General features: G+C 46.4%; 1 protein-coding gene across 1 annotated transcript; it reads right to left on the reverse strand.

Annotated features, from left to right (window-relative positions):
• FXN (frataxin) lies at positions 1 to 27,535 on the reverse strand. Its single transcript, XM_087444515.1, has 5 exons — positions 27,355 to 27,535; positions 20,274 to 20,371; positions 15,056 to 15,176; positions 4,961 to 5,058; positions 1 to 1,643 (listed from the first exon to the last, which is right to left on the reverse strand). Exons 1-5 carry the CDS (start codon positions 27,520 to 27,522, stop codon positions 1,493 to 1,495), a joined length of 636 nt encoding a protein of 211 aa, XP_087300641.1. The 5' UTR covers positions 27,523 to 27,535; the 3' UTR covers positions 1 to 1,492.
• Between the last annotated feature and the right edge of the window lie 351 nt (positions 27,536 to 27,886).

Here is a 27,886-nt window from a genome sequence, read left to right on the forward strand (position 1 = left end):
TGGCTTATAAACAACAGAAATTTATTTCTCACAGTTCTGGAGGCTGGGAAGTCCAAGATCAAGACCCAGCAGATTCCTTGTCTGGTAAAGGCTGCTTCCTGGTTCACAGACTGCAGTCTTCTCACTGTGTACTCACATGGAGGAAGGGGCAAGGGAGCTATTGGGGGCCTCTTTTATAAGGGCACCAATCCCATTCTTGAGGGCTCTGCTCTCATGACCTAATCACCTCCCAAAGGCCCCACCCCCTAATACCATCACTTTGGGGGTTAGGATTCAACATAGGAATTTGGGGGAACATGAATATTCAGTCTGTAGCACAGGTTTAGCACAGGAAGGGCACAATCAAGGATGGTTATTATTTGAACATGAATTCAACTGAAATTCAAGTAGAGCAATACCAACAACCATATATTTACCCTATAGCTTAAAAAAATTGTTCATTGTCGTTCCCTCATCTACCAGAGGGAATTAAAGCTAGCCTGTTAAGTTGCTTGATGGGACCACCGAATGTCTGAATTGGGAAGCAATGACATTCTCTCCAGTCAACCCTCTCATTTAACACATAGGAAAACGGAGGTCTGGGGAATTTGTGAGACTTGCTGAGCCAATTGTAGGACCAGGGTTCTTGTCATCAACATGAACAGCTCTTTCATTTATGTGGCCCTTCCCAATTTACAAAGCACTTCCTCGGCTCCAATACTTTATTATATTACATCCATGAGCTTATGGAGACAGCTTTATTCCCCTATTATCTTGGTGAGATTTTTTGCATTCTCAGATGTGTGTTGTAGCAGCCGATTCTATACTGACCCTTAAATTAAAAAAAACCCAAAAAACATATATATACATACACACATACATGTAAATGTGTGTATGTGCACATACATGCATATGTGGAAGAAACGGCATCACACGTCCCTGAGTCACCCCTCGCAGGCTACACCCTGGCAGACACGAAGCATAGAATGGTCTTCGGTTGGAGAATTCCCGAGTGGCCATCCGCACTTCAAGACTAAAGGGCTTAGAAGTGTTTACATTCTCAAGAGGTGGGGGAACATTTATAGGCTGCCCTTTAATGAGTCTCATTTGAGACAGAATGGTGAGGTCAGCCAACTGCTCTTCATGTAGGTTTTGCAGTAAGTCCTTCAAAGAATGGATAGTGAAATCAATTCATTTCTCCTCCTAGAATTTTCCCTTCTTATTTTTCTTTGTTGTAAGGTTATTTATAAAGACATGGGTATATAGACATTATAAAAGATAAGGGATATCATGTGAGGGAGGAAATCAGACAATAAATCCAAAAAAACTCCACGGAAATTAAAAATCTGAACTCGGGGGTAGAGTGGAAGGCAATGCATTCTTTCTGCAGAGCTGTTACGCACAATGCAATTGTCCTCAAAAGCAGTAATGGAAAACACTAGACACTCAGCTGCAGAATGAAGCTGGAGTCTTGGCTTCATAGCTTTTAATGTCTTTAGAATTGGGCTGGGCATCAGGTGCCTTTTCCAGAATAGGCCAGGGAAGATAAGTCCACTTTGGTTTTTAAGGCCTTAGTTAGCTCCGTGGTCAGTAGCTCGTGGAGGGATACACCGTCGTGAGAGTACACCCAGTTTTTTCCAGTCCAGTCGTAACGCTTGGGTCCACTGAGAGACAAAACAAATACACAATAAGTCCACAGAGACAGCCCCTTGTAAGAACCACTGATTCCGCCAATGCTGCCAGCAAGAAATGGACTGGAGGGAAGCCCTTGAAAGTAATACTTAACGAGGCATGTGTTTGGTTTCTTATCTTCTTATTCTTAAATAGAAATTATTCTACTTAAGAATAATTATACAATTTATCCTCTGAACAATTCACAGAATGATTCTCAAGACCTGAAAACATCGGAACCCTACTGATGAGTCACCATGTATCACGTTCTGATCTTTTGCTTTTCCTAATTCGTATACATATGACACCTGCTATGTCAGAGCAGTGTTTTTTAAATTATGGCCATTCGTGTGCCACTGACATGATTTGTGCCTTACTTACAGTATTATTATTATTTTAGTACATTAACAACATATCTAGTTCCCAAACACTGTCATCACCCCAAGAGGAAACTCCACACCCATTAAGCAGTTACTCCCCATTCTCTCCTCTCCCCAGCCCCTGGCAACCACCTATACTATTACTTTTAAAAATGTTTTTCTTAATTCAATTTTAAATCCATGAAATTGAATTTGACAGGCTAGTTCATCCACCTCAACCTCAACCAGTGAACAGTAGCAGTATATGCACTTCACGCTGGGGATGCCGTATTTGTGTGGATGCAGGAGCAGGGCTTTTGCCACGTCTGCTATTGCTGATGTACACAACTAGTGCTCACTAATTCCACCTCCTCTTGGCCTAGAGGAGGGGAGCTGACACGCCAGCAGACAATGATGGTACATGATGATACCTGATGGAGGTAGGAGCAGAGTAACCTGGGAGCACCTGAGTCTACCTGAGCTCAGAAGAGCTTTTCCAAAGTCCAAGACTAAGAGGAGGTTGCCAGGGAGGAGGAAAGTTTAGAAAGGAAGCATCTTGGGGTTGGCCCTGGGGCCTAGCGTTTAAGTTCGGTGAGCTCCGCTTCTGCGGCCTGGGTTCAGTTCCTGGGCGGGGACCTACACCACTCATTGGTGGCCATGCTGTGGGGGCGACCCACATACAAAATAGAGGAAGACTGGCAACAGATGTTAGCTCAGGCGAATCCTCCTCAAGCAAAAAGAGGAAGATAAGCAATAGATGTTAGCTCAGGGTGAATCTTCCTCAGAAAAAAAAAAAAAAAGAAAGGAAGCATTGTTTGGGGCTATAAAAACATCAAGGAGGGGCCGGCCCGGTGGCTTAGTGGTTAAGTTCATGTGCTCTGCTTCGGTGGCCAGGGATTCTTGGGTTTGGATCCCAGGCCAGACCTACACTGCTCATCAAGCCATACTGAGGCGGCATCCCACATACAAAATAGGGGAAGATGGGCACAGATGTTAGCTCAGGGCCAATCTTCCACAACAACAACAACAAAAAATCAAAGATTTCTATATTATCAACCAAATGCTGAAGGTTGAATGCTTTCCCAATAATGGAGACAAAAAGGACAAACCAAAGGGACTAAGGCCTTTATTTAATATGTACAAATAGCCAACATGTAAAGGCCTAAGAAACCAGACCAAATCCAGGGAATGTTCCCTTGGCCCTGTACTCTGCTTTGCTGCTGGGATGCCAGGCAGAGCCTGAGAAAACTCCAGGCCCCTCCATATGGCCCCAGTGGCTCCAAGCATAGACTCTGGGGTCCAGGTGTCCACCTGGAGTTCTCCTTAATTCTATCCTACAACCTCCTCGGGGTGGGCAAAGTGGCCACGAAAGGCCACTGTTTCCACAGGACCTGAAAAGTTGTCATTAAAAAACCCCCAAATATCAGAAATGCAGCCCCAGGAAAGATTATTTTGGCCCAATATGAAAAATTGAGTGGAAAATAAAATTTTTTTTTTTTTGAGGAACACAGTATCCATGACAGTAAATGGCTGTATGGCAGATTTTCCTTCCAGATTTTCATCATGAATTACAAGTTAAAAAAAAAAAGTACCACTTGGAATTTCCAGGAATTTATTATCATCCAGAGTATATCCTTCTAAACGTGCCTGGGGGAGGAACATATTGCTGGTAGATGTGTCCAAATACAATATGGACTTTCAGTCTCCAGACACAACAAAGAATTCTTTTAGTGAAGTCACCCCAGTTGGTACCCTGTCCGGTATTTACAAAGCTACCGATCCCCAAAGCTGATGGCTGGTTTTGAGTTGATCCACTCAATTTTTCATACTGGTTCCTCTGGATTTGAAGGATATGAATGTATGGTCCTTATGAATGGCCACGGTTAGGGTTAGGATGACTGTTTGAGGGCAAAGAGAACAGGCTAATTGGCCCACACAGGGTAAAACGCCCCAACTTCAAGTAAATTAACTGGGTCTAAAAAGCCATACAGTACAGTCTGTGAATGAGGGGCTGGCTAGAAATGACACTGATTTCTGGAGTTGTTTTTGTTGAATTATAACATACTTCCTAGATGAGAGTAGGGTGAAGGGGGCATACTGCTTTATTTATTTTGAACAAATAACTATACATCAACTACCTAAGAATGATGTCAACAATGGGGCAGGGGAAAAGTTAGAATACTGTTTTTCTTTAATGCAAATATCATTGGGCTTTCAAAGAATTCTACACTGGTTATATATGGGCCTCTCCGAAGTCACATTTTTCAATATGTCCTCTTTGGAAGGGCTAATGAGTCACCCAGGAAGGCTGGCCTGAGAACTCTTTGTGGGCGTCTCTCTTCTACTTTCTTACTACCACTCAACAGCAGCCAGAGAGATGAGGGACCCTCTCTCCCAGCATGTTCTCAGGCCTGGAGCGCAGACGGTCTGCAACACGACCTTTTATTCCACTAGATGGAAGGCACATCAGTGGAAAAGGCAGGAGGGATTAAATGCCTGGGAGGAGCAGCCTCATCGCTCTCCCACCTCCACAGAGCACACGGCCCAATTCTGCAAATGGAATTTAACTAACCTTTAGCTGAGATGCTCAAAATAAATTGGAGGTCAAACTTTAACTTGCTTTGAAGACAAAGTGCAACTTACTCAGAAGCTGCAATATCAAAAGTGGCTTTTTTAAAGGTAGGGCAATGATTTAATAGAGAAAAACCATCTTGGCCAGTTCTGAAAAGTTTTCACTTCAGATCTGGTTACCATCCCAATATCTGCTTACAGCAGCCATTGCACCACACAGAAGTTATACACCCAGAGTAAACCTCCCTACTGAGAATGAGACTCTCTGTCAAACATCAGGAAAGGTTCACTTACAGAGATACTAACACACGAAAAATGTGGTCCCCAATGTCATGTTTCATACAAGTTTAATAATGAGAGATTCTGATTTCTGAACATACCTGGATGGAGAAGATAACCAGATTTGCTTGTTTGGGGTCTGCTTGTTGATCACGTAGGTTCCCAGATCTCCGCCCAGTTTAATTGTTAAAACACCACTCTAGTGGATCAGGTGGAAAAAAGCACGAGGAAAATAAAACAAGGCAATGTTATCACTTTGTCATAATTGCTTCATAATTTGTTATATCTCAACACTTTCCATACATACAAGTACACAATATACACCATAAAGAAACGTCTTTAATTTAGTGTTTAGAATTAGATCATCATGCAGAAAGAACACTACTCTCAGAATCAGACTACGATTAATCACAGAGAGTGGTTTCCCTCACTCCCTATGAGGTCGGCAAGGCGAGAATTATCATCATTCCCTCTCGAGGTGAGGAAACAGAAGCTGGAGTGTTAAGTGGCCTGTCTGAGGTTTTACAGCCGGCAGATGGGAGGATCCACATCCTGATTGCTGCCTCGGTTCCTCAACCACCAGCCAGAACAGCCTTGAGGACGTGAAACAATGCAGACACCAACTCTACTGGACAGGACAAGTTCATTACCAAAAAAAAGGAAAAAGGCAAGAAAGAAGGAAGTAATAAACCACTTGCTTTGCGTGTCTTAGAAGAGCAATAGTCTCAGCTCTGTGGTAGCTGGCAGACCCTCCAGACTGGGGTTCTTATTTCCAGACCCTTACCACGCATCTCACAAGCTTCCCAAACACTCCTCTCCAGCTTTATTTTCCTCTACAGGAGCTTTGAATTCTTCAAAAGACTGGTTGGTCCATCTTTGCCCACTAGATGCTCACTCCAATGTGAAAAACTCAGCAAAGGAGCCCTTTACTCCCCAGGCCTGAGGTCTCTTTAGAATGTGCAGGATATGAAAGAAACAGCTGCACAGCTCAGTTCCCTTTATTGGAGCTGGTGAGCAGGGGGGCTTCCCACTTTTCTCCATCCCGTGCACAACCCGCAGAGATACACGACCTTTCTCTGTGCCTTCTAGAGCCCCTGTCCAGTCATGGGTCCTGAAGGGCTCTTAGAACACCTGTGTTTGGTTCGCAAACACAAAGAGCTATTGAAAAGGTGGAGAACGTACCAATAATAATACAACTGATAGGCATGGGATAGGGAGGACACTATTGAGTTATTTTTCTAACAACATTTTTTTCTGATTAAAAAAGAAACAGAGAGAGCCAGCCCTGATGGCCTAGTGGTTAAAGTTCAATGCGCTCCTCTTCAGTGCCCCGGGTTCAGTTCCCGGGTGCAGAACCACACTGCCTGTCTGTCAGTAGCCATGCTGTGGCGGCAGCTCACACAGAAGAATCAGAAGAATTTACAACCATACACAACTACGTACTGGGGCTTTGGGGGGGAAAAAGGAAGAAAAAAGAGGAAGATTGGGAACAGATGTTAGCTTAGGGTGAATCTTCCCCTGCAAAAAAAAAAAAAGAAATTTAGAGAAATTATAGAGATGTTGGGAATACAGATAGTATAAATAAAATGAATAAATAGTATAAATAAAATGAATTATTATTTTATAAATAAAAACATCAGCTGCTATGATTCAGTACCTACTCTGTGCCAGGCACTGTGTTTGGAACTCTGCATAACACTGTTTCCACCATGACCATAACCACTGGAAGTGGGAATCATCATCCCAATTTTACAGATGAGGACCAGAGATGGACAGAGTAATAAAGAGCACTTAGTAACTGGCAGGGCTGATCTTAAATCCAAGTCTGTTTGGGTCCAAAAGACGCTGTTCTTTCCATAACACAAAGCAATTCTCAATCCCATTAAACAGCAATACGACCTGCTCACTCTCAGTGTTCACTCTCAGGAGATGTGAGTGCATTTCTTAACGCCAGCTTTTTAGTGCATTTCTTTCTCTTTTTTTTCTTTTTGCTGAGGAAGATTCTCCCTGAGCTAACATCCGTGCCAGTCTTCCTTTATTTTGTATGTGGGTCGCCACCACAGCACGGCTGACAAGCAGTGTAGGTTCGCACCCGGATCCAAACCTGGGCCGCTGAAGCAGAGCACGCAGAACTTTAACCACTAGGCCACAGGGCCGGCCCCTTAAGTGCATTTCTTAAAAGGGCTAGGATCACAGTGCACATAAGTTTGTTTTTTCAAAAAATTTCTCCTCCTGGGCCGCCCCGTGGCTGAGCGGTTAAGTGCGCGTGCTCCGCTGCTGGCGGCCCGGGGTTTGGATCTCAGGCGCGCACCGAGGCACCGCTTCTCTGGCCATGCTGAGGCTGCGTCCCACATACAGCAACTAGAAGGATGTGCAACTACGACATACAACTATCTACTGGGGCTTTGGGGGGAAAAAAAAAAAAAAAAAAAAAAAAAATTTCTCCTGAAACCCACCTTTACTATTTTGGTAGGACTACATTTCATTTATGTAAAAATTTCTTAAAACTGTACAACTCAGTAGTTTTTAGTATTTCACAAAGTGTGCAAACATCGTCACTATCTTATCCAGACTGTTTCTATCACCCCAAAAAGAAACCCCACACCCATTAGCAGTCACTCCTCATTCCTTCCTCCCCCCACACATATTCTTTCATGGCTTATTTTTCCACAAGATATCAGGCTCAGGAGATCAAGACGTAATTGTTTATGATCTGACCTATTTGTGCCCTTACCCGCCCCATGTGCATTGCACCTACACTGAGAGGTGCCTGGTGCAGCAGGAAGGGCAGGGGGTGGGGTCTGGGGATGCGGGTTCTAAGTCTCATCAATCACGTCTGTTTCCTCAGGACAACATCTGTCCCGCCTCCTTCAATGTAAGGATGGAGGGGTGACGGGTGCTCACAGGAACCGCACCGGCTCCTGATCACCATCACACTTTAGACCAGGACACTAAAGCAGGGGACAGCGATACAATCCCTGAAAGCCAAAATCACCTCTTTCCAACCCAAAAAGTCTTCTGACTGACTCCAGGGAACAGGCCATTCGCCCACAAAGAGCATATTAGTAAAACAAGCGTGAGAATCCTTCTAGATGCGCAGGTCTCAAGCTGTTTCCTCCACCTGGCACCTTCCCTGCAGTCCACCCGCTCCCCGCACAAGACCAGCAACTTCTCTGACAGCCGGTCCCGGCTGCGGTGCCTCTGGGAAGGTTACCCTGATGCCCCTCAGCTGGGACCAGGGCCTGTGCGTGCCCCACAGCCTCTCTGTGCCTTCCTCACTGCGTCTGAGCTGCTGGCTTGTGTGCTGGTCCCCGGCCCCTTCCCTCCACTACTTTAAGCACCTTGAGGGCAGATTCATCTTCTCATCCTAGCATCTTCAGTGTGTAGCACATCCATTCTTCGTGCAAAACACTGGGCGGATACAAAAATACATTCGTGGATAAAGGAACGGACTGGATGACGAGCAGGCACTGTGCTAACAGGTGTCAAAGTTAAGGGCCAGGTTACGCCAGGCAGAAGTCTCAGTGCTCAATCACACCCCCTCCTGTTCATGGTGCGTAACGAGATTTTTTTCCCCTGGAGCCAGAAGCTGTTTCCAAAGGCAAATGGCAAGAGGAGAAAGGAATCTAGCTGCCTTCCTGGTTCACCAGGAGCTCCTAACGCAGGTGGACCAGATGAAGAGGCTTTTGGTTCATCAGCATTGTTCCTCAAGGGGCAAGCTGAGACTGTTCTGGGAGTCTAGGCAGACTCAAGTGCAGGAGAGGGTAGGGGAAGTGGAGAGAGAGAGAGTCCAAGTATTCAGTAGCTGCTGAGAAGGGGCACTAACCAGGCAGAATGGACCTGCCACAGGTGGTGAGGCTCCTTACTCCCACCCGTCAGTATCAGCCCTGCACACATGCAAGCCAAAAGAGCAGTGTCTGTTGTCACCAGCTCATCTGTAGAAGTAGACACATACGGAAGGGCATGGGGAGTCCGGGATTTCAGGTACATGTGGCTTCCTATGCTCCAAAAATAGACACTCACAGAATTAGAAAAAGAATAACAAACGAAGCCCAAAGTCAGCAGAAGGAGGGAAATAATAAAAATTAGAGCAGAAATAAATGAAATTGAAACCAAAAAAACAGTAGAAAGTGAAAAAAGTAGATCAGTGAAACAAAGAGTTGGTTCTTTGAGAAGATAAACAAAATTGACAAACCATTAGCCAGACTCACTAAGAAAAAAAGAGAGAAGGCTCAAATAAATAAAATTAGAAATGAAAGAGGGGAATTACACAGATACCACAGAAATACAAGGGATTATAAGAGAATACTATGAAAAACTATGTGCCAACAAATCGGACATCTAGGAGAAATGGATAAATTCTTAGACTCATACAACCTCCCAAAACTGAATCAAGAAGAAATAGAGAATCTGAATAGACTGATCACAAGTAAAGAGATTAAAACAGTAATTAAAAACCTCCCCAAAAATAAAAGTCCAGGACCAGATGGCTTCTCTGAGAATTTTACCAAACGTTCAAAGAAGACTTAATATCTATCCTTCTCAAACTATTCCAAAAAATAGAGGAAGATGGAACACTTCCTAACACATTCTATGAGGCCAACATCACTCTGATACCAAAGCCAGACAAGGACAATACAAAGAAGGAAAATAACAGGCCAATATCACTCATGAACATAGATGCAAAAATCCTCAACAAAATATTGGCAAACCGAATACAGCAATACATTAAAAAGATCATACTCCATGATCAAGTGGGATTCACACCAGGGACACAGGGATGGTTCAACATCCACAAATCAATGTGATATACCACATTAACAGAACGAGGAATAAAAACCACATGATCATCTCAATAGATGCAGAGAAAGCATTTGATAAGATTCAACATCCATTTATGATTAAAAACTCTCAACAAAATGGGTATAGAAGGAAAGTATCTCAACATGATAAAGGCCATATATGACAAACCCACAGCCAACATCATACTCAACGGGGAAAAACTGAAAGCCATCCCTCTGAGAACAGGAACAAGACAAGGGTGCCCACTCTCACCACTCTTATTCAACATAGTACTGGACGTTCTGGCCAGAGCAATTAGGCAAGAGAAAGGAATAAAAGGAATTCAAATAGGCAACGAAGAAGTGAAACTCTCGCTGTTTGCAGATGACATGATTTTATATATAGAAAACCCTAAAGAATCCATTGGAAAACTATTAGAAACAATCAACAACTACAGCAAAGTTGCAGGGTACAAAATCAACTTACAGAAATCAGTTGCATTTCTATACTCTGATAATGAACCAACAGAAAGAGAACTCAAGAAGACAATTCCATTTATAATCACAACAAAAAGAATAAAATATCTAGGAATAAATTTAATCAAGGAGGTGAAAGACCTATACAATGAAAACTATAAGACATTACTGAAAGAAATCGAAGATGACATAAAGAAATGGAAAGACATCCCACGCACATGGATTGGAAGAATAAATATAGTTTAAATGTCCATACTACCTAAAGCAATCTACAGATTCAATGCAATCCCAATCAGAATCCCAATGACATTCTCCACTGAAATAGAACAAAGAATGCTAAAATTCATATGTGGCAACAAAAGACCCTGAATAGCTAAAGCAATCCTGAGAATAAAGAACAAAGCTGGAGGCATCACAATCTCTGACTTCAAAACATACTACAAAGCTATAATAATTAAAACAGCATGGTGCTGGTACAGAAACAGACACACAGATCAATGGAACAGAACTGAAAGCCCAGAAAGTAAAACCTCACATCTACGGACAGCTAATTTTTGACAAAGGAGCTAAGAACATACAATGGAGAAAGGAAAGTCTCTTCAATAAACGGTGCTGGGAAAACTGGACAGCCACATGCAAAAGAATGAAAGTGGACCATCTGCTATCGCCATTCACAAAAATTAACTCAAAATGGATCCAAGACTTGAAGACGAGACCTGAAACTATAAAACTCATAGAAGAAAATATAGGCGATACACTCTTGGACATCAGTCACAGAGGGATCTTTTCGAATTCCATGTCTATGTGGACAACGGAAACATAAGAAAAAATAAACAAGTGAGACTTCATCAGACTAAAGAGCTTCTGCAAGGCAAATGAAACCAGGATCAAAATGAAAAGACAACCCATCAGCTGGGAGAAAGTATTTGCAAATCACATATCCGACGAGGAGTTAATCTCCATAATATATAAAGTACTTACACAAGTGAACAACAAAAAAATAAACAACCTGATCAAAAAATGGGCAGAGTATATGAACAGACATTTTTCCATGGAAGATATACAGATGGCCAATAGGCACATGAAAAGATGTTCAACATCACTAATCATCAGGGAAATGCAAATCAAAACTACACTGAGATATCACCCTACACCCGTTAGAGTGGTTATAATCACCAAGACAAAAAATAACAAATGTTGGAGAGGATGTAGAGAAAAGCGAACCCTCATTCACTGCTGGTGGGAATGCAAACTGGTGAAGCCTCTATGGAAAACAGTATGGAGATTCCTCAAAAAATTAAAAATAGAAATACCTTATGACCCAGTTATACCACTACTGGGTATGTATCCAAAGAACATGAAATCAACAATCCAAAGAGGCTTATGCACCCCTATGTTCACTGCAGCATTATTCACTATAGCCCAGAAGCAGAAGCAACCCTAGTGTCCCTCGACTGAAGATTAGATAAACCCTTAGCTAGGCTTTTGTATATTGGATATAGATGTGGTATATATATAATGTTTAATACTACTCAGCTGTAAAAAAAGATAAAATCATCCCATTTGCAACAACAAGGATGGACCTGGAGGGTATTATGTTAAGCAAAATAAGCCACACAGAGAAAGACAAACACTGCATGATTTCACTCATATGTGGAAGATAAACTAACACACAGACAGAACAGTTTGGTGGTTACCAGGGGGAAGGGGGTTGGGAGTGGGCACAAGGGGTACAGGGATGCATTTATATGGTGACTGACAAACAATAATGTACAACTAAAATTTTACAATGTTATAAACTATTATGACATCAAAAAAATATAGACACTGACTTCTCCTTAAGGAATAAGAATAATGAATGTGAAGCACTTTTTAAAAAAAAATTTAATCCTAATATAAACCTGGAGAAGTAGAGGAATGTCACCCACTTCACAGCTGAAGACCCTGCCGCTCACAGAAGTTTGATAATTCACCTAAGGGCTCTTGGAAAGAATACACAAATCCAGGATGCTAACCCAGATCCTTTGTCTCCATATCCAAGAAAGTGCAGCCTCTGAGCAAGTGTCCATCACCTGGGACCTGGAGGTGGTCCTCAGGGGTCTGCAAACAGCCCCCGCCTTGACGCTGAAACCGTACTCACAGGTGTGTGGGAAGGTTTTCTCGGGAGAGGGTCCAGAGCACTCAGATTCTTACATGGGGTCCTAACCCACAAAAGGTTAGGAAACCTCTGCTCTACGGCAGTCATATGCCGACAACTTAGTGAATAACGAACACAGCAACAACGAAATTTTCATTAAAACATCTAAGAGGCCAGGGCTCCCCCTGGGAGAAAAGGAAGGTGGCTTGGAGGTAACTGTTCAAACAGCAGGTGCTTCTCAGTCTCTGGTCAGATTTTGCTGGGTCAAGTGCGGCAGACTCCCTGGTTGCCTAGTGATGGGAGGTGCTTTCTGCTCTGGCGGGCAGTCCCCTCTAATGCTCAGTGCCACTAAGGGTGAGCGAGGCCTGGACCCAGACACTGACATCCCACATGACCCACCCCACTTGACCGGATGACACGACAGCCAAGAAGCTGCTCACATCTCCCACTCCACAGGGAGAAAACAGAACAAATGAGGTCTGGGGTGCATCTGGAGCACTGCTTTCATTTGTCTACTTGGCCAGTGGCAAGCTGGTAAACGCCTGTGATGCTAGGTGGCGTCAGTGAAAGCGTGTTTTGGAAAAGTAGGTGGGCCTATTTCATTTACGTAGTGAATCAACACTTATTAAGTCCCTACTATGTACTTGACAATATTCCAGGCACTGAGATACCAAAAGTGGACAGTGTCCCGGCTGCCGAGGAGCTCAGTCCAGCCATGGGAGTGACGTGTAAACAGACAGTTACAACACTGGGTGACCAGTGCTCCAGAGTTATCCTCAGAGTGCTGGGCAAGGAAGGAAGGGTGATGTCTGCCTAAAGGATCTAGGAGGGCTTCACAGAGGAGGCAACATCCAACTGGACCCTGAGGGCAGGGAAAGATTGCACTCTAACAAAGCTCAAGTAATAGTGTTACAGGTGTTCTATTGTCGTAATGTGCTTCCAGTTGATTTACCTTACTGTGAAATATATGTTACTTAGCACCTGAAGGACTCTAATCAGGAACTCACACCCCAGATACTGGATAGTTAGCATTTCATAGTACTTAATCAGAAGTCCACTCTACAGAGTCAGCTACTATATGCCTTTAGTTTCTACATCTACACTAGAGAATTTCCTAATTAGCAAATGATTTGTTAGAAATAATTTTTCCCTGGTGACTAGAATGATCCTCAAGGTTTAGCTAGAAAATTAGCTAGAAAAACACAGGGGCCTCTTCCCTTGCAGGAAGGGCTCACAGAGTCTGGAAAGCCCCGCAGCTGGATCCCTCTTCAGAGAGACACTCTAGGGGTCGGATTTGGGTAAGGTCCGTGACCCACCACTGAACAGCTTTTGTTGCCTGACTCAACGAGGTGGACTGAATCCAGCTGCTAGAATACTGGCACATTTGCTTCCCATGAAACATTCATGCAAAGTCCTAGAGTCAAGCTGGGGCTTCACTAACCCTATAAGAACAAGTGGTGGGACTGTTTTTGTGGCATGGTAATAAATGTTTGCATGTGTGGCAGAGCTTAGCTTGAGAAGTGGTTTCCCTACAGCAGTTACAGCCATTGGTAGGGAGGCTCGGGGAGAGGAGACCTGTGACTTCCTTAGCTGTAACTGTCCCCCTGATGGTCAAGCTGGCGAGGCCAGTCTGTAACAGTCCCCAAGCAGCTCTCCTCGTGAGGCCATCTGCTTAGCGCTTCTACAGCCCTGCCTGGACCCCGCTGCATTTCCTGCCGCTGACAGCAATCACCGAGTCCACCCGGAAGGCACTCAACCCTTTTCGCCCTGTTGCCTCTGTTTTTACCACCAAGTCCCTCACTGTCCTGACAATGGGGCTTGACACCTGCTCCAAGACGCTGCCCCTGCTCCATCTGGTGGAGTCCCTTCTCGATCTAGCGCTCCCACAATATCCAACACCACTTCTATCACGTTGGCCTGACAGCTGGCTGTCCTCAATAATGCCATGATTTAATCCAAAATGCACATTTCATGACTTTTCCTGGTATTAATTAATTGCTGTCGAGAGGATTAACCTCTGCAGGGGATTTTCTCCCACTGGCCAAAACGAGCTGCTCCCTAAGGCCTGGGCAATACACAATTCTAATCCACAGGCGGACCCTTGCTCACATCCGCCACCTGGTGGCCAGTCGACAAAGAGCAGCACTCCCTTGGCTTCCAGGGGCTCAAGCTGCATCCAGCCCAGAGGTTGTCACCCCAGCTGCATATTAGAATCACCTGGGGAGTGATTTTAAAAACTTTAAAAACCCCAGTGCCCTGCCTGGGCCACACCCCAAACCAATTAAATCAAAATCTCTCGGGGTGGGGCCTAGGGTGCACATTAGAATCCCGGGTGAGCTTTTCAAAGATATGCTTCCTGGGAAGCCACCCTGACCTTCCACATCGGAATCTCCCAGGACTGGGGCCATGTCTTTGTGGTCTGAACACCTCCTGGGCGATATCTTACCCTGCTTAGGAACCAGCGGTCTACGTCAGTGTCCCCAGGCCTGTGTGATGAGAGGTGTCCTGCTAGACAAACCCATGCCCGGGTCCCTCCCAGATTTACCATCATGGGTATTGAGTGAAGCTTGCGAGTCTGTATTTTTAAGGAAAAATGAGGCTCACAGAGGCTGAGTGACTTGCCCACGGTCACAAGCCTGGTGGAGCCGGGCTGGACCGTGAACTCTGTTCTTTAGGTCTGTTCTTTAGCATCCATGCCGCACGCTGCTGGATGCTTAGCTCTACGGGAGGGGAATTCTTTACCTTAGTGAGCCCAAATCCTTAGGGGGGAAGCAGAAAAATGAAAATAAGCGAAGAAGTACCCCAAAGGAGACATCATAGTCTTCAAATGTGTAAGGTTTGTCTGCGAGGTCTTCAAAAAACTCTGCTAAGGAGTCCAGTGTCTCCTCGGCCAGTCTTTCATAGGTGGTCTCGTCTAGACAGCTGCAGGGGAAACACAACCCAAAAACACCATTACCAAACCGCTCCATTTTATTAACATCAAATCAACATATGCATTTAAATTTTAAAAATTAATGGAAAATGGCAAACATGTACAGAGCAAAATTCAAACAGCATGAAAGGGTTTATAGAGAAGTTAGGCTTTCTTTCCCAACAGGCTGCCCCCATCCCGAGAGTCAACTATGATCAACAGTCTCTTCTGTATCCTTCCAGAATGTTATATTCTTTTTTTTTTTTATAATTTTATTTATTTATTTATTTCCCCCAAAGCCCCAGTAGATAGTTGTATGTCATAGCTGCACATCCTTCTAGTTGCTGTATGTGGGACTGGCCTCAGCGTGGCCGGAGAAGCGGTGCGTTGGTATGCGCCCGGGATCCAAACCCGGGCGGCCAGCAGCGAAGCGCGTGCACTTAACCGCTAAGCCACGAGGCAGGCCCTGTTACATTCTTTTTAATTTACAAATGAAGCACCTTAGTTTTCATTTAATGTGTCTTGGAAATTGTTCTATATTAGCACATATGAATTTTCACAGTATTTTATGTTATTTATTAAACCTGTCTCCTCCAGCTGGACATTGAGGTTGTTTCCATTGCTTTTGTTGGGGAAGAGGGAGAATCCCCCTCTGCCCTTTCCCTCAAGGTTCTTATGGCTGGCCAAATAATTAAAAGACAGGTTAGCAGGAGAAAATAATACCAAGTTTAATAATATGTATACACAGGAGAAACCAGGGAAACTCAGTTTCTCAACAAATGGCGAAGGTTTTTACCTTAAATAGCATATTCAAGTAGACAAAGGAGGATGTTGGGGGTGGGGGAGGAGACAGCTATGGGGGATTAATGGAAAGCACAGCAATCAGGGGTATGTAGATTTAAGTCCTCTCCTTCCGTCCTGATAAGAGTTTCCAGAGATAAGATCATCCCCCACTCTTCCCAGTACACAGGAGATACCTTGACAAATGTAAATGTTTGGTAAACAGAAATTTGATAAGAATGGGCTTAGCGAGGACCCTGCCAGTCTGTCCGTACCCAGAGTTCAATTCCTTTAGGCAGGTAGCGGGGGAGGTCAAATGTCCGTCAGAGAAAATAATTGAGGTAAAGAGACATATTGCAGGGTGGCCAATTTTGATCTCCCACACTTTTGTGATTAAAATTTATGTTGGGCAAACTACAAAGTGGGAGAAAATATTTGCATTACATATATCTGAAAAAGGACATTTCCAGAATATTTAAAGAAGTCCTACAAACCAATAAGAAAAAGAAAACCAAATAGAAAAACGGGTAAAATACTTGAACAGATTTCATTAAAGAAAAAAAAAGATATCCAAGTGGCCAATGAACATATGAAAAGGTGCACAGCTTTGTTAATCTTCAGGAAAATACAAATTAAAAAATCACAGTAAGACACTACCAGAATGGTTAAAATGAAAGAGACAGATAATATCAAGAGTTTGCCAGAAGTGAAGCAACCAGAGCTTTCAGATTCTGCTGATGGGCAGGAAATGGGATAATCACCTAGCAAAACTGGGTGGCAGTATCTACTAGAGTTGAAAACATTCATATGCCATCTGTTGCACTCTGGGTATATACCTAACAGAAATGCATACCCAGGTCCTCCAAAAGACATGCACCATACTAGAATGTTCATAGCAGAGTACCCCATAGCCCCCAACTAGAAACTGCCCAAGTGCCCACAGGTAATACAATAGCTAAATAAATTGTGGTATATTCATACAGTGGATTACTATACAGCAAAACAGAACTACTTATAAATATAACAATATGGACGAACCTCACAAACATCATGGTGATTGAAAGAAGCCACACACACACATATTTACATTTAATGATACAGTTTATATAAAGCAAAAAAACAGGCAAAACTAATCCATGCTACTGGAACTCAGACTGGCAGTTACTCTGGGGCAGGGAGGGGTTAATAACCAGCAATGAGCAGGAGGTTTGCTTTTGGGGGCTGTAACATTCTATTTCTTGAGTTACGTGGTTCAGTTTTTGAAAATTTATCAAAAAGCTGTGTATTTATGACTTGGAGACATTCCTGTATGCATACTATTTTTTCAGTTTTTAAAAATTGCTAAAATCCATAGAGACTGAAAGTAGATTAGTGGTTGCCACTGGGTGCAGGGAAGGGAGGACTGGGAAGAGATTGCTAATGCCCATGGGGTTTCTTTCTGGAGTGATGAAAATGTTCTGGAATTAGATACTGGTGAAAGTTGCACAATCTTGTGAGTATAAAAACCACTGAATGGTATATTTTTAAATGGTGAATTTTATGGTATATGAATTATAATAAAAATATTGCTATGATAAACATCCTTGTATGAGCTTTTATGCCCTGTGAGGATGTATCTGTAGGTTACAAGATATATACCAGACAATTCCATCATCTGAGAGCTTCTAACAGGCCTGAAGTAAAACACCAGTGGCTGCTAGACAATTAATGGAAGATTTGCCATGTGACTACCCCCTCCAGCCCATCACCCGCCTCCAGGTACAATGTGGGGAAGGTGAGGGGCTGGTCTTTTTTTTTTTTTTTTTTTTTTTTTTTTTAAGATTTTATTTATTCAGTTTTTTTCCCCCCAAAGCCCCAGTAGATAGTTGTATGTCATAGGTTCACATCCTTCTAGTTGCTGTATGTGGGACTCGGCCTCGCGTTGGATGGAGAAGCGGCGCCTCGGGGCGCTCCCGGGATCCGAACCCGGGCCGCCAGCACCAGAGCGCGCACACTTAACCGCCAAGCCACGGAGCCGGCCCAGGGGCTGGTCTTTAAAGAGAGTGGTGGGCCTGGTAGGGTGTGCTGGACGTTTCCCTCCCTCTCTCCTCAGTCACAGCTGAGGGAGGGGATGCTGGAGAGAACCTGGAGAGGAGGTTGACATGTATGTTGAGGAGTGTGGGGAACATAAAGACACACCTGACCCAGGTAAAAAGTCCCAAGTCACGAGTTTGGCAGGTGCTCCCTGACAGTAGCCAGCTGAGCCAGGGCAGAAGTGGGCTGTCCTTCTATGCGTGCAGGACAAAGGTGTGTCCCCAGAGGCCAGAAGTAGACCCGAAAGAAGGGAGCTGGACTTGGGGCATCCTGCAAGGGCCCCATCCAACCTCAGAGGACTGCCTGCAGGGGCGAGGGGACAGTGGCAGTGTGGGGAGGAGCTGGACATGGTGCCACCAAAGCCAAACCCAACATATGCAGACACAGCACTGGCTCAGAGACTATGTGGAGGGGCCCACGGCACAGACACTGCAGGCTGGGAGCTCGCCAGGCCCTCTGTCAACCTGCTGCCTGTGACAACCTGGAATGCTGACAGTGTGCTGACTGAGCCTTTAGTTTTGGGGACAGTTAGAATGTTCCTGCATCTGGGCGGCTCCTCGCTGCTGTCAGCAGATGCGACACGAGAACGGTGAGCCAGGAGAGAACTGGCACGCCTGCAGTTCGATGGAATGAAACGGAGCATTTGGGGATTAAAGGCTGTACAGACATGGAAAAGCCAAGGGGAGAATCTAAGGCTTTGGACAACGAAGGCCTCTCATTAAGCCAAAAAAGAGGATCTGATCCTGTTGTGAAAATCACCTTGAGGGTGTTGCTGGTCTCCAAAATTATTGTTTCACACGACGTCAAGCAACGTAACCTTAGGTTGAGACAGCTGGGCACCGGGACTAGGATGCAAAAGATAAGGCAGCCTGAGGCTCCCATCTGGGGAAGAAACGTGGAGGTGGTTCCTGGCAGTGGAGCTGACGGGGAGTAGAGAGATCAGAAGCCTACTAGGTTTTTGAGGAAATCCTGTTATCAAGAAAAATGAGTCTGGCCTACAAGAGCCTACTGGAGCCTTAAGATAGCCTTTGGAACCCAAACTGTTATCAGCAGGAAGGGGGCTGGAAAGGCTGCCCAGCCCCTAGGAGGGCACGCTTCCTACCGCCTGCCGCCCTGCGGCCAAGGGGAGGAACGGACAAGGAGGAGCCTGACCAGGGTGTCATGGAGGAATGTCGCCCTCTGCCAGGGCAGAGGTTGTCTCAGTGCTGCCCAGGAGGCCTCCATTGCATCTCTTTTCTGAAGGAGAGTTGTTGTGGTAGTTATCTTGCCCCTGTCCATCACTGTGTGTATGTGTGTGTGTGTGCAGGTCAGAGAAGCCACTCCTAGACCTGTGTGTGTGTGTGCGTGTGTGTGTGTGTGCAGGTCAGAGAAGCCACTCCTAGACGTGAGAGGGAGGACTGCGTGTCACCTGGAAACCTTGGCCGTTGAGGTGCATGAGTAACCATGTGGGCCTGTGGTTGTGGCCTTGGGGCTGGGCGTCAAGGTGTGTGTGTGCGGCACAGGGGGAGACTGTGGCAGTGCCTGGCAGCTTTCCACCAGAACCCCCCGCCTCCTTCTTCCAGGGCACCCCCTAGGCTACATTTCCCAGCCTCCCTGCAGTTAGCTGGGCCTTGTGACCAAGTCCTTCCCACGAAAATGTGAGTGAGGGACAAGTGCCACTTCCAGGCCTTCCGTGCTCTTGTCCCTCTCTACGGCATGGAACCTGGACAGGGTGACCAGCCTCGACCATGCAGAGGGCAGTAAGGTACTGACAGGTGACAGGAAGGTGGAGGGAGCCTGACTCCCTGTCACAGAGGCAGAACCACCCTAGACTGTCCAGAGAGGGGGACAAAAACCACCCCTGGTTTGAGCCATCACAGTTTTGGGTCTATTTGTTACAGAAACTTGGCTTACCCTAACTACTAAGACATGAAAGAGAATAATAATGAAACTCTGGAAACAACCTAAATGTCCAACAATAGGGGATGGGTTAATGGAATTATGGTACATCCATAAAATTTAATACTATTTCATTAAGAACCATGTGGTGGAGAGTTAGTGATGTGCAAAGATGCTTATGAATGCTGCTGCTAAGGGAGCAAACAGGTTTTGTATGGGATGGATTTTTTTTTTTTGGTAAAAAAACTTAAAAGGAAAAATAAAAAAAGATAATAGAAGTATGAGTGTGTGCATATGTTGTATATTGAGAGAGAGAGGGAGAGGAAGGGAGGCAGGTGGAGGAAGAGATCTCTGAGGTGGAAGGTGTTTTATCTTACCCCAGGTTGCCTAAAGTTCCCGTTGTCCTCAAATTCATCAGACAGACAGTCTGCTTTTTGACATTCAGAAGCTGGTTGAGGCAGTGGAGGCTCGAACTCTAAAAAGTCAAAGTTAAGAACATTACCCTTTTCAGCATACTACAGTCCATTAATGCATGGTTTAAATATCACCACTTCTACATTCGAGAGCAACAATGTTCAAGTTTTTCAGGAGTATTTCTTAGGAATTTTTTTCAGCTTCTTTTCTTTTTTTGCTGAGGAAGATTCGCCCTGAGCTAACATCTGTGCCAATCCTCCTCTATTTCGTATGTGGGATGCTGCCACAGCAAGGCTGATGAGTGGTGTAGGTCTGTGCCTGGGATCCAAACCCATAAACCAGGGCTGCCGAAGTGGAGCATCCTGAACTTAACCACCACACCACAGGGCTGGCCCCAATTTGTTTCCCCTTCTTTGAATGTATTACACTGAGTTCTCCCGGTCTGTCTCTAAGCCAGTATAGCAGCCACGAGCCACAAGCAGCTATTTAAACTGAAATTTATTGAAATAAAATTGAAGAAGTCAGTTCCTCAGTCACACCAGGCATGTTTCAAGAGTCCTGTGGCCTCGCGTGGCTAGTGGCACAGACAGAGAACAAGTCTGTCACCACAGGAAGTTCTACAGGCAGTGCTGCTCCAGGCTCTTCGGGTTATGTGATGCACAGGCTGGCCGGGGAGGCATCAGTGATGCTCCTAGAATTGGACTGAAACAAGCAACGACAGACAGCAAGAGGCAGAAGTCTGCTGACGTCCAGGAGAGAGGCTCTGGCTGCAGGCTGCTGTCTGACGTCTGATCAACACCATCTGCAGGAGACAATGTGACCTGGTGATTCCTTTCAACACATAACTGCTGAGGGTCCAGACGCCGGGCTCTGAGGAGATGGAGTCTGGGTTGATTACCACCAGCCCTACTGGCCAGCTGGAGAGAAGGATGAAATAACTGGGGGACAGTGAGAGGGGGGCCCCTTGAATAGGGGCCTACCCCAGCGTGGGAGAGAACGGAGCATGTAAAGGGAGAGAAAAGTGGTCCAGCCAGAGTGGAGAGGGCAAGGGAGGTGATGGAGAGAGGCAGGCAGCCACAGGGCCTTGTGAAGGCACTCAGCTGGACTTCATCCCGGGAAGCTCCAAAGGGCTTTAAGAGGTTGGTGGTAAGATTTACACTCTCCAAAGGTCACTCTGGTTGCTCTTGAGCCACCAGTGCCCCTGACAAGCTCAGGAAGGAGAAGGCAGAGGGCACGGGGCTGAGAGGAGAGCAGAGAAGGAGGAAATGGGGGTGCAGAGTGTGGATGGTGTGTTTAAAACAGGCTGGCGCTGAAGGAGAAGTGAGAGAGCCCAGGTGGTTTATGGTTACAGCACATTCTAGAATGCTCACTGCTGCGTATTGTTCTCAGTCTTTCTAGAAATGGATTCATTTAGTCCTCATTACAATCCTGTGAGGGACATACATTATTATAGTCGTTATTCATGACAATTATGTTCTATAAAGTTGCCACAAACACTCGATTAGCGAATTACTCCTGAGGGAGATACGGCATGAGGTTCCTGTGAGCCTTTAGCCATGTTGTCACCAATCGATCAAGGCATAACCTTGTTCTACGTGTGTTTCTGTTTAAAGACACCTTGTTTAATACATATTGTTGATTCACTAACACTGAACTCAGGGCCAACAGCGCTGTAACTCGTGTCTGAACGAAGCTTCTCTAACCCAAGTGTTTTCTCCGTAAGGCACCTCACAGCCTTCCTGTGCTCAGGAACACCAGACAGCACTTCAGCACCACGGTTGGGAGTCATTTTAAACAATAAATCACTAACAAAAAACACAGAAATGTGAAAAACATGCCACTAACTAGCCTGTGAAAAGGACACTTGTTTTCATATGACAATAGAGAGCTGAAACAAAAAGGCAGAGCGTCACCTTGCTTGACCTCAGCTGTGAACATACGAGCGTGGGGTGATTCCAATTTTTTGCAGCTCTGTGCGGGTCCGAGAATGAGCACGAAAGCGCCCTGAGTATCCATTTTGGAGTTACAAATAAATTTCAGTGAGTAGGCGAAATCACAAGCACAGGACCCACGAATCATGAGGATCGACTGTATTTGTATTTTACAGATGAGGAAACTGAGGCACGGAACAGCAACTCGCCCAAAGTCACACAGATACACAGAAAGTTGTGGAGCTGGGATTTGAATGCCAGCTGTCTGGCCCCAGCGTATGGGCCACGAAGGAAAGAAATACATACCTGAATGACAGAGGGTTCCAGGCATGGAGGGGAGTGTTTGAGGATGGGGGGCTCAGCTCAGGGAATCTCGCTTCTCTCCAGGATCCTGGCCCTCAAATCCTAGCTGTTTTGGTCTCTCTGATACCTTCACAGAGCTGTTTTTCTTTTTTTTCTTTGTTGCTGAGGAAGATTCGCCCCGAGCTAACATCTGTGCCAATCTTCCTCTATTGTGTATGTGGGTCACTGCCACAGCATGGCTGATGAGTGGTGTAGGTCCGCGCCCAGGAACTGAACCCAGGCCGCCGAAGAGGAGCGTGCCGAACTTAACCACTAGGCCACCAGCGCTGGCCCTCTGTTTTTTGTTTTTGTTTTTTAATTTTATGTCTTTGATGGTTGTTCTTGGTGGGAGGTTTGGTCTAATGCAAGCTACTCATTCACAGCCAGAAGAAGTCTTTATTCAGCTGTTTTTCATCATAAAGGAACAGTTGCCAAAGACTCCTGGCCTTGTCTCCTGCCGGATCTAACATTCCCTGGGTAACCGAGGGAGCCTCCGTTTCCTCCTCTGAAGGCAGGGATCATGGTACCCGCCGTGCAGACTGGTTACGGGGATTAAACAAGAGGACGTGAATACCCCAAACACAGGGCCTGAGAGTGTTCAGTAAATTTCGTTTTGAAGAACGTCAACAAAAGTGTGGAGAGGCAGGAGGTCAGAGGCAAAATTCGGACCCTGCCCCCGGGAGAAGCTGCTCTGCTCTGCTTGAAAGAGGCAGACGGAATTCATGGTGGTGAGGGCTGTACTATGAGTGCTCCCCCTGAAGCCACCCAGCAACCACCCTCCTGCTTCCAGGTCACTGGAGCCCTCAGACTCTCCATCCCTGGTAGGTGTGCCTTGCTGGAGTCTCCAGGGCTCAGTCAATCCTAGAGCTCAGCCGAGGGACGGCTCATGGAAGCCCGTGAGGAAATACCAGATCCTAGTTCCCAGGCCTGCAGTCCAGGCTCAGGCCCTGGAAACACATGACCCAACTAAGGCCCACCCCTGGCTGGGCCTTGCCTGGGTGGCTAGCAGGGAGGCCAGCCTTCACCCCAGGGGTCCCCTCATCACCCTGTGCCCTGTCAAACCACAACACTTGAAGAGACAATCAGGTCTCATCCGTGCTGGGGAGGATGAACTGTACAACCACTCTCAGCATCAAAGGAGTTGAATATTTGCTGGCGCCTTGCCCAGCAGTGCCATTCTGAGGAATTCACCCAAAAGGAGCTTCTGTCCACACACAGGACTGTCCACACACAGGACTGCCCACAGCAGCACCACATAACAGGAGCACACTGCAATCAACCTGACGTACCAGGAGGAGACAGGATAAAGTGTGATATACCCACCCAATGGGATGCTACCCAGCAGAGGAAACAAATAAATGACAACTGTGTGCATCCGTGTCCACGAGTCTCCAAAACAACACTGAACACAGGACAAGTCACAGCAGAATCAACACAGCACAACGTTCTCTGTATACACAGTGCACAGTTCAGGGAGTCATGTACAGGAGGTGACGCTCTAATAAAAGCAGGGGACGGCTGACAGACTTCAGGATGGCAGACTCCTCTCAGGGAGGACCGGGCTGTAACAGGAGAGCACCAGGGCCTTCCCAGGAACAAGCAATATGCAGTTCTTAACCTGCTGGTGGAAACATGCAAGTTTGTTATTCATCTTTAAACAATATAGATATTTTATACACACTTGTGTGTATAAACTCATGTATATTGTCTGCGGAAGACAATAAAAATAAAGGTGAATTAGAGCATAACCTGCTTGCCAGGCCTAAGGCCAAAAGGTCATGGGGTCACAGGTGATGGTCTTGTCCCTCTGGGAAAATGAGTGGATGTCTAAAAGCCTTCTAGAAGTGGCTGCAGCAAGAGCTCATCAAGTTATATCAGAGGCGGTGACATCGAATTCTCTTCTCCTTGGAGCCGCCTCCAGCATTAAAGGGGAAGGTTAGACACCCAGCCACTGTCATGCTCTCAGGGGGTCAGAGGCTGCCTGATGGAACCAGAGTCCTCCCGGAGCCTCTGGGTGAGTAAGGGGGGAGGTGGAGGGCCGAGGAACTGCACTTTTACAGGCATTTCTGTGGATTCTGGGTTCTGATGAGCAGCTGGAGCTGAGAACCAACAATCGGAAGCTACATATGCTCTACTCCAGGGCTGTGCATGCGGGAGCCACCAGCCACACGTGGCCACTGAGCCCTGGAAATGTGGCTAGTGTGCCTGAGGAACTGGATTTCAAACTTTAATTTTAATTTAAAAATGACACTCAATAAAGTTAGTGGAAAATTTTACATATTTTTGGAACAACTCGAGTGTGTGAATTTACTTTTTCAATAGTGAACTTCATAAAACCTAAATATAGATCAAGTATTTCCACAATAAATTCAATTTAACATCTGCACTGACATGTGCTGAACGTGTGAAATACACACTGGATTTGGAACAATGAGTATGAAAAAAGAATGTAAAAAGTGAACAAGAAAGGAATGTAAAATATCTCATTAATGATTTTTTAGTATTGATTACATGTCGAAATGATAATATTTTGGATATACTAAGTTACATAAGTGTATTGTTGAAATTAATTTCACTTGTTTCTTTTTACTTTTCCAGTGTAGCTACTAGAAAACTTAGAATTACATATGTGGCTCGCATTCTACTTCAGCAGGACAGCTGCTGGAGAAGCAGAACTAGGGGGCAGAGATCAAAAGGATGGGGAAGAGGTCCCCCGGATGAACTCAGGTCCTGATGAATTCTGGAGTACAAAGGACCTTAGGGATCAATCTGAGGACAGTTAAGGCCTTAAAAAATTAAACAGGATGGTGCCCCCAGTTGCCACTGTCATCACCCAACTCCATGAGGACCTGAGATGTGCCAGGGAACTGTGGAACACACAGGTTAAATGAACGTGACTAATTTACTATTGGTTTACTAGGGTGACCTGGGGTGCTAACCACCTAGCAACCTCCCAACGACCCCTAATCCCCGTGTGTGCCCCATGCCCACTTTCTCGGGGCAGCCCTGAGCTGGGCGTGCTTCTAAGCCAACAGCCCCCAACAGCCTTTAGGGTACCATCTAAAAGACCACACCAAATCTTGTCTCTCTCCCAATTAAAAACTGGTGACAGTCCATGGTGCCCACACAGGCAGGGGTCGAAGTGCAAGCGCGGGCAGCTCCAGGGGGGAGCAGCACAGAAGGAGCAGAGCGCTAAATGTCTGTGTCTGCAGAGGGGGATGTGAGATCAGCACGGCTGTACCCGCCTATTTTCCCACAGAAGCCGGGAAATCCATTATCTAGGTCCCATCTTTGAGTGCTGGCAACCAATCCTGAAATTTCTTCCAACACAGTGTGTGCCAAATAACACATGTCAGTGGGAAGTTTAAGCCTCAAGTCCAAATTCCGGAGCTCTGAACACAATTTGGGGTGGATTTCACCCGCCTCGTCCACCACCCGCAGCACGTCCAGCAGACCAGCCGCTCAGAACTGATCCCATCTGTCTTCTGGGCCTGGCCCAGGCCCTTCTCTCCGGGAATGCCCTTCACCCTTGCCATCTTCAAGACTCTGATTAAAAGTCACCACCACTGGGGCCTTCCTGGTGGTGCAGCGGTTAAGTTCGGGCACTCTGCTTCCCACCCGGGGTTTATAGGTTCCGATCCTGGGTGCGGACCTACTCACCGCTCATCAAGCCATGCTGAGGCGGCTTCCCACACAGAAGAGCTACAACTCTACAACTATGATACACAACTATGTACTGGGGCTTTGCAGAGAAAAAGAGAAAAAAGAGGAAGACTGGCAACAGATGTTAGTGCAAGGCCAATCTTCCTAAATAAGTAAATAAATAAGCACACGTATATCTAGTGTGATTAAAAAAAAAAAAGTCACCACCATCCTCCGTGTAGTCTTCCTCAACCCCATTGTTCGGGCTTCCTCCTTTCAAGTCACAGAGTAACTGGGTCAGACATTTCTTTGCATCCCCAAGGGAAGAAAATGGAATTAACTTTGCTGAAGACTTTATATATTAATCCAGTTTAATCCTCACACCAGCTTCGCAAAATGGGTGTTAGCCTTTATCTCCTCTTTACAGAAAAAGCAGCCACGCCTCAGAGAGGTTCTGGGGCTCCCCCGAGGTCACCCAGTTCTGCTGAGTCGAGGAGCCAGAATTTGGAACCCAGACCCAGTCCTTTTCCCGAGGCCCTGCTGCTCGAGCTACTGTGCTTGGCAGCCCTGACATGTTCACCTCGCTCCAGGAAAGCCTTTCGTTCATAACAGCCCATGCTGGAAAACATGGCTCTAATATTACATATATATTCATATAATATACTATTATATTGATATATACTATATTATTAGAACAGTTATATTTACATACCACACTAATAACATAAAATTACATATATATGTATACTTTAGTACCCAGTATATATTACTACTTAAATGTAAGTTCTAGCCAAGAGAAGGGACAAGCTTGGAGACAACCACTGACCACTCGGACCTGACCCCGTCGCCCCTCCCTGCCCTGGCCCGTGCCCCTCCCGGCAGATGCACTACAGGACACGCTCTCTCTCTCCGCCGGAAGGCAGAAGCCGGTGCAAACGTCCCGGCGAGAACCAGGGAAGGGGGCCAGCGCGGCCGCGCGCCGGGCAGGGGCGGCGCGCTCCCGCCGCACGTCCCCCGCATTCCCCTCCCGCCTCCCGAGCGCGTCCACGTCCACGTCCGCGTTCCCGCCCGAGCTGCGGCGGGCGCGTGCCCGGCGTGCGGCCTGGCGGCCGCGGGCGCGCATACTCACGGCTCGTCCGGGCGCGCAGGCCGCGGCGGTCCCGACGCGCAGGCCCCGGCGGCCGGGGAGCGGGGCGTCCTTTGGCGGCCGCTGGGCCCCGGCGCGGGCCTGGGCCGAGCCCCCGAGCGCCGAGCGGGACAGGAGGCCGGCGGCCGCTCGGCGCCGGAGCGTCCACATGCTGCTCGCGATCCGCGGCCGCTCCGCCCTCCCGCTCGGGGGACGCCGCGGCGACACCTGGTGGCCGCGGGTCGCAGGCGCCGCGGCTCGGCTCCGCGCTCGGCTCCCCTCTTCTGTGGGCTGTGGGAAGCCGTCAGACGTTAGACCTCAGTTGGAACTTCCCAGCATTGCACTATCTCTGCTTTTAACAAAAATAGCCTGCTTTGTGCACAGCACGGGGCTTACCCCTTGGGCGACATAGGGAAGGCGTACCCAAGGACCCTGACCTCGGAGGCTTCAGCCTAGTGAGCCCTGCTGCAGAATTCCGTACAGGAAGGATTTGGGAGCTGCAGTCTTGCTGTGAACTGGATGGGGTGCAGGTTCT

The sequence above is a fragment of the Ceratotherium simum genome, chromosome 20 (assembly GCF_057802395.1).
Source record: "Ceratotherium simum simum isolate JZ-2026a chromosome 20, ASM5780239v1, whole genome shotgun sequence".
Lineage (NCBI taxonomy): Eukaryota > Metazoa > Chordata > Mammalia > Perissodactyla > Rhinocerotidae > Ceratotherium > Ceratotherium simum.